The sequence below is a fragment of the Xiphophorus maculatus genome, chromosome 23, assembly GCF_002775205.1.
Source record: "Xiphophorus maculatus strain JP 163 A chromosome 23, X_maculatus-5.0-male, whole genome shotgun sequence".
NCBI lineage: Eukaryota > Metazoa > Chordata > Actinopteri > Cyprinodontiformes > Poeciliidae > Xiphophorus > Xiphophorus maculatus.
The window spans coordinates 17,757,937-17,768,246 of NC_036465.1; the positions used below are offsets into that span (position 1 = coordinate 17,757,937).

Below are 10,310 nucleotides of genomic sequence, written 5' to 3' on the forward strand. Positions count from 1 at the left end.
AGGGGAAGTAAGACTCATATCACTTCCTTTCCTCATCTCATTGAGTTAAAAACATGAACACTGCAGTTATTTCATATGATCAAGGTTTTTGCCAGTTCTCCTCTGTTGCTGATCACTAACAGGACACACAGCAGGTTGTTCAGAATAAAATGAACAACAAAATGTTACATTCTGGTTCAAATACCTCAAAAACTTGCAGCGGTTTAGTGAATCTGTGAGCAAAGATGAAAGCCGTCATTGGATTCTTACTGATGTCGCTCCAAGTCGCTCATGGTGAGTTTTTTAACTTTTCTTCTGATACCAACTTTATTCTGTTACAAATGAATAACCTGTGGTAAAATGCTTAGATTACATGATTTCTCCATAAACTTTGATTGTATGGTATTTTAATTAAATTAGTATAATTTCATAGAAAAATACACACTTAATATAAAAACTGAAATGTTAGAAACTTTTATATATGACTGAAGTATGTGGAAGTGTTTCAGCTCAGGCTCAATAGCAAAATGTAAATTTGTTGATAATAGTAAAGAAATGTAACGGTTAATTTACAAAAAACGTATAGATGATTTTTACGATATGTTTTAGTTATTAAAAATTTAGCATAAAACTTTAAGTCAAAACAAAAGACAAGCCAAATAAACTTCATATTTATTTGAGTTAGAATCCAGTTTTCAGATAAATGGACTGAACTTATAAAGTGCTTTTCCAGTAATTTTGACCACTCTACACTAGAGTCACATTCGCACTCAGATTAAGTGCCTTGCCCAGAGGCACATTGACATGTGGCCGCTGGAATCGAACCTACAACCTTGCGATCGCAAGACGACTACTCTACCAAAGAGCCACAGTTGCCCACAAATGGTAGATGGTAAATTTAGTTGATCATTTAGTTCATTTATTTGATTATTTCATTTAATCTTTGAAAAAATGTCTGAAAAATGTAATTATTACTATTAGCAGACGTTTTTGGCAAACAATATCAAGTGAAACAAAAATTATCAATTTTACGGATCTCTGCAAAATAAATACACTACTTCTAAAGCTTATTCTTGTTCTTGATTTTCCTTTAAGCAGTGAAAACTTCCTGTGACGGCAGACAAAATGGAGCTCAGTGTTTTGGAGTTTTGGGAGGAGCAGTAGACATTCAGCTGATGGACAACGTGTCAGAAATACCCAGATTCACTTGGAAAATGAATAACTCTTTGATACTGATTTGGAGGAATAACAGCATAGCTCTTAAAAAGGACGACAGAATTCCCTTTTTTCCCAGTAATGGATCAGTCAGGATCAATGACCTGAGAAGGAATGACAGCGGTGAATATAAACTTGAAATGTTTGATGTAAATGGAAAAAGAACAGGATGGAAAACTCTGCAACTATTTACTATAGGTAATCAACTATTTATCTTTCAATTTTTACTCTTTTGCATTGTTTTATTTCATAACATGAAATGACTATATACACAATTTTCTTATATTAAATTAAAATACCTTACAACAAACATTCCAGTTTTCCACCAAATTAAAAATTAAGCTATTTTCTGTCATTAATTTTTCATGTGTTTCTCTCTCAGCTCCTGTGTCCTCTGTCCAGCTGGTCACTGAGTGTTTGTCTCAGGGACAGATGAAGGTGTCCTGTGTGTCTCAAGGTGACAGTCCTCAGTACAGCTGGGCTCTGGATGGACACACACTGACAGACTCTGAGCTCTTCTCTAGAGATAATGAGACCAACATCATTGTTCTGAAACAAAACATCTCAGGACATCTGGTCTGCTCAGTCAGGAATCTAGTCAGTAATTCATTTAAAGGGATGAAATTAACTGGCTGTGGTGAGTGAAAAAAATATTAATAGTATCTAGTGTTAAGATGATAGGTCTAGTAATTAATGTATTCAATTAATTTCTTTAATATTGAAATAGAATTCCATTATTATTATTTTATTTTTTTAAATCAAAATATTGTGTCTATTTATATGATGAAAATCTACTGTATGGATCCCTGCAACACACAAAAGCTTGACAAAAGCATTTTGCCATGATCACATGATTTGATGATCCTTGAAAAAATGTTATTTACCAGAACCAAACATGGAGAAGCAGCATTCAACTTCTATGCACCACAAATCTGGAACAAACTTCCAAAAAATTGCAAAACAGCTGAAACACTGAGTTCCTTTAAATCTAGATTTAAAACTCAGCTGTTTAGAGTTGCTTTTGAAACTTAATCATGAAACATTAATCAATAACCTGATGTGCAAAATGTTGTTCACTGTGTGTTTTATGACTTTGTAATTTTGTGTTTTTGATGTAAAGCACTTTGAAATGCCTGGTTGCTGAAATGTGCTATACAAATAAAATTTGATTTGATTTCCTTGTCTTAACCTAATCAGAAATGTAAAAAATGGGTAGGTTGTCCTTTGTATATATTGATAATGAGCAGAAGAGTCACTTTGTGATATTTTTTGTTAAAACAATGTAATTCTTGGAATACAAAAACAGATTCCTGAATCTAAAACAACTGAACAAAATATTACAATGATTAATTTTCTTTTGAATATTTTTAGTCCGGTGGCTAATAGAATGCTTTCATTTTGTTAAAAAAAAAGAAATAATAATAAAGTAAATTTAGCAGTTATTCTTATTTGTCATCCTAATGCTTGTTCTTCCTTTAAGAGGTGAAAACTTCCTGTGACGGCAGACAAACTGGAGCTCAGTGTTTTGGAGTTTTGGGAGGAGCAGTAGACGTTCAGCTGGTGGACAACGTGTCAGAAATACCCATATTCAAATGGGAAATGAATAGCACTGTGATACTATATTGGAGGAATAACACAGTTATTAGTCCAAAGAACGACAGAATTCTGTTTTTTCCCAGTGATGGATCAGTCAGGATCAATGACCTGAGAAAGACTGACAGCAGTGAATATAAACTTGAAATGATTGATGGAAATGGAAAAAACACAGGATGGAAAACTCTGCAACTATTTGTTATAGGTAATCAACTATTTTTCAATTTTTTCTAGTTACAACTCTTTTGCATTGTTTTGTTTCATAACATGAAGTAGTATAGATACACATTTTACTTATATTAAATTAAAATACCTTACAACAGACTTTCCAGTGTTCCACCAGAATTAATAAAGAACTATGTTCTGTAATCAATTTTTCATGTGTTTCTCTCTCAGCTCCTGTGTCCTCTGTTCAGCTGGTCCCTGAGTGTTTGTCTCAGGGACACATGAAGGTGTCCTGTGTGTCTCAAGGTGACAGTCCTCAGTACAGCTGGGCTCTGGATGGACACACACTGACAGACTCTGAGCTCTTCTCTAGAAATACTGAGACCAACATCATCGTTCTGAGACAAAACATCTCAGGACATCTGGTCTGCTCAGTCAGGAATCTAGTCAGTAACTCCTCTAAAGGGATGAAATTAACTTACTGTGGTGAGTGAGAAAAGATAAATAATTAGTTTATATTAGAAGTTTGTTTAAGAAGACATAGTCAAATAGCAAATTTCAGCCCTGACAACAATGATCAGTTTTTAGTATGAGCAACTAGAAATTACTATAAATCACATAGATTACCTCATCCTCTGGTGTGTAAACTGCTGTAGATCAACCAGCAGAAAATACAATCTTACAATCTATGATGAAAACTCATCTGTAATGTTAAGAGCAGATTCAGCCAGAACCCAAAACGCAGCCACAACAAGAGGATGGTAACCAAAAGGTTTTATTTACAAAAAGTGAAAGGTGTTGAAGGGTGTGGTAAGACTGGTGGGTCAGAGACGAGGAATCCACAGGGATCAGGAGTCCAGCCGGGGGAGGGTAGGGGGAATGGACAAGGGGAGATCTGTGGGGGTTATGAGGGGGGCAAACAGACGACGAGGACAAAATCCACCAACCGGAGACAAAGTCGTAAAACGGTCCAGGGTCATGCACGGGAGGTTCTCAGGCAGTGAAAATCCAAAATCCAGAAGGCAGGAGGCAGGGTCAGAAACAGTCAGGGTTCAGCAACAGGACTCTCTACAGCAGAAGGATCAGGCAAAAATCTGTGGTCGAAAAACAGGCAGGATCAAAAACCAGACAACTCTTGGAAACATGAGATAACAAAGGCTTGAAAGCTGTGACAGGGGCAACAGACGATCTCGCACTGAGCTGGTGACGAGCAGCTGTTTAAGTAGGAACCAGCTCAGTGCAGGTGAGGGCAATAAGCAATCAGCACAGCCAAGGCAGAGCTGAAGGGCTGGAATCATGACATCATCAGTTTAATTAAACTAATGAAGTTTTTTTTGTCTTTAAACAGGTCCTTCCTCTTGGCTCATTTTGGGATTGCGTAGTATTGCTGTGATTCTTCCTTTATTTGGCCTTTGTCTCTACTTCACTTGGAAGCAAAAGAAATATGAAAAAGCCAAACTCTCTGCCATCCCACCCACAGTGGAGAATCCAGAGGACTCTATTCTGATGGTTCAACTGAGCTCTGCACCTTAGATGGATGACATTATGACTTTAATTTGTAAAAATTCAACATAAGCTCACAAACATAAACATGTAAATAGTTCTGGGATTGGCTGCCATGTTTCATGAGCGTTTTATCGTGCAACATTCCAAAGTGTCTTATTTCAATTATGTTAAAGTGAAAGTTTTAGCTTAATTCCTTTCTTGTGTTATATATTGTCAACATTCTGTCTCAGAGTTTTTTTTAATGTATTTTCCAATTTATTGTGCTTTCAATGGATTAGCTTTCATCTATTACTGAGTTGTACCATGAGCTTCTTATGACATACAATGGTGTGAATAAGTGTTTGCCCCCTCCATGATTTCCTGTTTTTGTATGTGTATCACACTAAACTTAGACTAACTTACTTCTAAGGACGTCTTACATGTGTTGGAACCACTGAAGTAAACAGTCGTAGTCATACAAAACCAGCAGAGGAAAATATAAACTTCACAGAAAAGGCTCCAGCTAAAATGTAATAAAGGAACCTTGTAGCCTCAGAGAAAATGGTTAACCACACCAAAACACAGGACAGCAGTTGAAACATGATTTTCTGCATATGAAAGAATCTTGCAGGTTTTTTGAAGCAATTTATAAAGTGCAAACACTGGGCTCTGTGTAATAGGCTTTGTACAGCTCTAGATATTTGACAAAGATACGTTATTAACATCTGAAAGCAGCTGAGTGAATGAACAGAAGCTGAACGTGAAGCAAACATGGAAGTTGTTTTTGTTTTTCTTTTCTTTCAGCTTTGACTCTTTTTAAATATCAAAAGCATCCGGAAAAATAGCGAGTGTTTCACTGAACCTTGTTATCTTTTCAGACATATTGGGGGACTTTCATAAAACACAAATATCTTTTGTTCCTCCAAATGGTGGTGATGGCATCCTGTTCACTCAGCTTCTCTCTTTTCTGCTGTAATATCGGGTATTTTTAACTCAGCAACCTTTAGACGTCCAGTCAAGTCACAGTTTCATCACATGGTCATTATATTTAATACAGTGAAACTTCAGGTTGTTTTTTTTTAAGTTCTCCTGCTCCGGTAAAGTGACACTAATTGAGAAAATATAAACTTTCTCTACATGTCAATACTTAAACTCCCACAATTAACTAAGGAACCAAAAGGATCCCAAGCCCCAAATCTCTTGATTGTAAACATCCCTTTACTCTAAAAGAGGAAGAAATCTACCTCAAATTGCAGAAATCACTCATTCAGGACTATCCCCAGTTATTGTTCTCTCATTCTCAAGTCTTTGTGACAACCAGTTGCAAGTGTTCGGTTTTTTCTTGCTTGCTTTGTACATCAGAAAAAAAAAATCCAACACTGTTTGGGCCTGATTCAATTTATTGATGTTACTGATAATGAAACTGTATTGACATCGTTAGTAAACACATAATTTTCAGAATTTCATTGCTTGATTTCTGTAAAATTAAGACAAATATTGATTCCTGCAACCTGAAAGTTGAGGGTTGAACTTCATCTTCCTCCACATATCAAATCGCCACGAGCAAGGCACTAAACCCCAAATTCACCATCAGTGTATCGTGTGTGAATGGCTGTGAATGCAAAATTATTGAATATATTGACTCTACAATATAAGCACAAATAAGAAAAACTATTTAATGAGAGAATACAGATTCTGCATTTTAAGTTGTCTAATCAGTTTTGGAGGAGTAAGGAAGTTTATCAACAATTGTTTAACAACACAGAGACTAAATATTTTAGTTTAAACTTAGAAATATTTATTTGAATAATTTTTTTAAATAAATACAATTTCATACAGCAAAATTTGACCATTTCAATCAAAGAAACTGAAAAACTGTAGCAAGAAGATATTTATCAAATGTTGATTCGAAACTACTTATAATATTGTTTGTGCCTTTTTATTCAGTTGCAATAACAAAATTGCTTTTTCAGGTAATGGACACACCCTTTAAGAATTATTTTAATATTCATCACCTCTACTATATAGAAACCTGTTTAAAAAATGTTTCTCAAAACCTGTTTGAACATTTTCTTTTTCTTCTTCTCACTCCAACACACAAGCAAAGACTTGTTGTTGGTTAAAAGGGGAAGTAAGACTCATATCACTTCCTTTCCTCGTCTCAGTGAGTTAAAAACATGAACACTGCAGTTATTTCATATGATCAAGGTTTTTGCCAGTTCTCCTCTGTTGCTGATCACTAACAGGACACACAGCAGGTTGTTCAGAATAAAATGTAAATGTTACATTCTGGATCAAATACCTCAAAATCTTGCAGCGGTTTAGTGAATCTGTGAGCAAAGATGAAAGCCGTCATTGGATTCTTACTGATGTCGCTCCAAGTCGCTCATGGTGAGTTTTTTAACTTTTCTTCTGATACCAAATTTATTCTGTTACAAATGAATAACGTGGTAAAATGCTTAGATTACATGATTTCTCCATAAACTTTGATTGTATGGTATTTTAATTAAATTAGTATAATTTCATAGATAAATATGGACTTAATATAAAAACAGAAATGTTGGAAACTTGTTATATATGTTTGACGTATGTGGAAGTTTCAGCTCAGGCTCAATAGCAAAATGTAAGTTTGTTGATAAAAGTATAGAAATGTAATGGTTACTTTACAAAAACGTATAGATGATTTTTACTATTCGTTTTTAGTTATTAAAAATTTAGCATTAAACTTAAAGTCAAAACAAAATGCTAAAAACAAGCCAAATAAACAATTACACTTCATATTTATTTGAGTTAGGACCCAGTTTTCAGATGGAAATTTAGTTACCGTAATCATTTAGTTCATTTACTTGATTATTTTATTTAATCTTTGGAAAAATGTAATTATTATTATTAGCAGTAGTTTTTGGCAAACAATATCAAGTGAAACAAAAATGATCATTTTTACGGATCTCTGCAGCAAACAAAAGCTTGACAGAAACATTTTACCATGATCTCATGATTTGATGATCCTTGATATAAACTATTTACTCATCTTAATCTAATCATGAATGTAAAAAATGGTAGGTTTGTAGTTTATGTATATTGGTAATGAGTTGAAGAGTCACTTTGTTAAACCAATGTGATTCTGTAATACATAAACACACCCTGAATCTAAAAAACAGACTGAACAAAAGTTTGAATTATTCATTTTCTCTTTAATACTTATAGTTGTGAAGGCGTCACATTAAAATGTTATTTATTTTTGGCCTCTGTTTAAGAAAAATTGTGCTGATTAAAGTTATTGTTTTGTTGTTGTGTTTCAAACTCTGCTGTTTGATACGAAACACTTAAAGTCATAGTGAGGTGCAAGAAATGCACAGTGCTTCATATTATAAATGTGTGAGTGGCTTAAAGAATCCCTTCATTTTTGTGATCAAGATTAACAAAATAAATACACTACTTCTAAATCTTATTCTTGTTCTTGATTTTCCTTTAAGCAGTGAAAACTTCCTGTGACGGCAGACAAAATGGAACTCAGTGTTTTGGAGTTTTGGGAGGAGCAGTAGACATTCAGCTGATGGACAACGTGTCAGAAATACCCAGATTCACTTGGAAAATGAATAACTCTTTGATACTGATTTGGAGGAATAACAGCATAGCTCTTAAAAAGGACAACAGAATTCCCTTTTTTCCCAGTAATGGATCAGTCAGGATCAATGACCTGAGAAGGAATGACAGTGATGAATATAAACTTGAAATGTTTGGTGGAGATGGAAAAAGCACAGGATGGAAAACTCTGCAACTATTTGTTGAAGGTGATCAGCTATTTGTCTTGATTTTTTTTCTACTTTTTACTCTTTTACATTTGTTTCATTTCACAACATGAATTAGAGACACATTTTACTTAAATAAAAATATCTTACAACGTTCTTCACTTTATATTCTGTACTATCTCATTTTCAACCCAAAATTAAAAGGATAAATTTTCTCTAATTACTTTTCATGTGTTTCTCTCTCAGCTGCTGTGTCCTCTGTCCAGCTGGTCACTGAGTGTTTGTCTCAGGGACAGATGAAGGTGTCCTGTGTGTCTCAAGGTGACAGTCCTCAGTACAGCTGGGCTCTGGATGGACACAACCTGACAGACTCTGAGCTCTTCTCTAGAGATAATGAGACCAACATCATCGTTCTGAGACAAAACATCTCAGGACATCTGGTCTGCTCAGTCAGGAATCTAGTCAGTAACTCCTCCAAATGGATGAACTTAAATGACTGTGGTGAGTGAGAAAAGACAAATAATGAGTTTTTTATTATGATCCATACATGATTTGTAATTTTGTTTGCTTCTAGGCTTCATTTTCATTAACTGCACTTCCAATGGGACACAAATAGCTAAATGGGTGTATAAAGAAAATAACACTCTGTGTGTTGAACCAACAACAGTCCCTCCAACAACTAAATATACTATTGTGGGTAAGAAGACACAGTCAAATACTTCTGCTAGAAGCCCTAGCGCCAATCATCAACCTTGGTACATTAGTAAGTGAAAATTAAACTCTGCTGTGGTAGATTCAATATAATCAATCTCTTTCTCCATTCCTGCCAATCAGCTTAAATCCCACAGAGTAACGCTGACTTTAAAGACCCATGTTTGTCTTATTTTCTGATGTTTTCAAACAGCGCAGTTGCCTGTAATGGGTGGTGTATTAGCAGCACTCGTAATTGTCTTGATAGCCAGCATAGTCTTCGTCTGTGTTCACAAGGATAAGAAAATCACAAAAGGTAAATAACACAGCTTTCTCAATAACTAACTCAAAATGATATCTCATACAGTCAGTAGGTTGACATTGTTTCTGTTCTTCCTGCTTCTCTGCAGTAGAGAAGGAGAATGATGACCAGGAAATGACCTATGCTGACGTTAGGATTGTGAAAAAGCAGGGGAGAAGAGTGGACAAAAGTGAGGAGGCTGATGTGGAGTACGGCCAGGTCAAATTTTCAAAGAAACCAAGAACATCTCAAACTAACCCGACAATGGATGATACTGTGTATGCACAAGTACGAAGAGCCAGGTGATTTGTAATGTCTGACAGGCTTATTTTTACACACTTACAAAGACAACGATATGAAAGGCTGAGAGAGAGAGAGAGAGAGAGAGAGAGAGATGATTTCCCTCATCATGATGTGGGAAATGTAAAGTGAAAAAAGCTTTTATTGTATATAATTTCCTCCTGAAATTCAAGTCATGGCCCATTTATGGAGATTAATACAGCTGTTCCGGCTTCAGCTCAAACCATGGGCCATTCACTGCATGTCTATAAATTCTCCCTATTCCTGTTTACTATGATGCTGAATAAAAGAAAATAGTGCCACAAAATTGTTTAAAATATCAAGTTTTACAGCTAAGGTTTATTGTGCTACTTATTTTTTAGAAGTCCATTTATAATTGAAGTTTTAACTTATTAAATGTGATTCTTGCTTCTTGATAATGTAAAGTCAGATTGGTGAGCAACACCAAATAGCACTGGAAAATATTTCTTTTAAATGTCTTTAATTTAAAAGTGTTCTTCCTAAATATTTATTGGACTTGAAAAGCTGAAATGCTGTTACAAAAAGCTGCATGTGATGTTTGTCAAATTAAAATATGTTTGATGAATACCAGTTTAGTGAGTGGAGTTTATACTTTCACCTACTACTATAAAGCTGAAGTAATGCAACATATGCAATTATTTGTTGACATCAACCAGAATAATAAAAAAAAACACTTCTGGATAAATTAATGATTAATATCATGTTTATAAATGATTTATTAATTGTTTTTAATCATAATTGATGTAAATTAATCTCAGCTCAAATCAGTTGTGCATTTGCAGCTTGTTTGGGAGTTAGTTGATGTCAGC

At 34.8% G+C, this 10,310-nt stretch overlaps 1 protein-coding gene across 9 annotated transcripts; it reads left to right on the plus strand.

Moving 5' to 3' along the window:
• Positions 1-30: 30 nt before the first annotated feature.
• LOC111607182 (T-cell surface antigen CD2-like) lies at positions 31-10,071 on the plus strand. Of its 9 annotated transcripts, none has more exons than XR_002752320.1 (11): positions 31-273; positions 1,075-1,392; positions 1,577-1,831; positions 2,675-2,992; positions 3,184-3,438; positions 4,301-6,828; positions 7,914-8,231; positions 8,436-8,690; positions 8,764-8,952; positions 9,094-9,195; positions 9,290-10,071. XR_002752320.1 is itself a non-coding variant. In XM_023329138.1 (7 exons), the coding sequence occupies exons 2-7, from the start codon at positions 6,780-6,782 to the stop codon at positions 9,484-9,486; spliced, it is 1,110 nt and encodes a 369-aa protein (XP_023184906.1). In that variant the 5' UTR covers positions 48-134; positions 6,696-6,779; the 3' UTR covers positions 9,487-10,071. The 9 variants fall into 9 exon arrangements, 3 of the variants coding, with proteins under 3 accessions (XP_023184906.1, XP_023184908.1, XP_023184907.1); XR_002752322.1 differs by having other exon boundaries at positions 9,099-9,195; XR_002752323.1 differs by having other exon boundaries at positions 8,764-8,886.
• The last annotated feature ends 239 nt before the right edge of the window (positions 10,072-10,310 follow it).

Coding starts and splice junctions, on each gene's coding strand:
- LOC111607182 (XM_023329138.1), top strand. CDS start 6,780: ATGAAAGCCGTCATTGGATTCTTACTGATGTCGCTCCAAGTCGCTCAT. Junction 6,829..7,913: donor GTCGCTCCAAGTCGCTCATG/GTGAGTTTTTTA, acceptor TTTTCCTTTAAG/CAGTGAAAACTTCCTGTGAC. Junction 8,232..8,435: donor TCTGCAACTATTTGTTGAAG/GTGATCAGCTAT, acceptor TTTCTCTCTCAG/CTGCTGTGTCCTCTGTCCAG.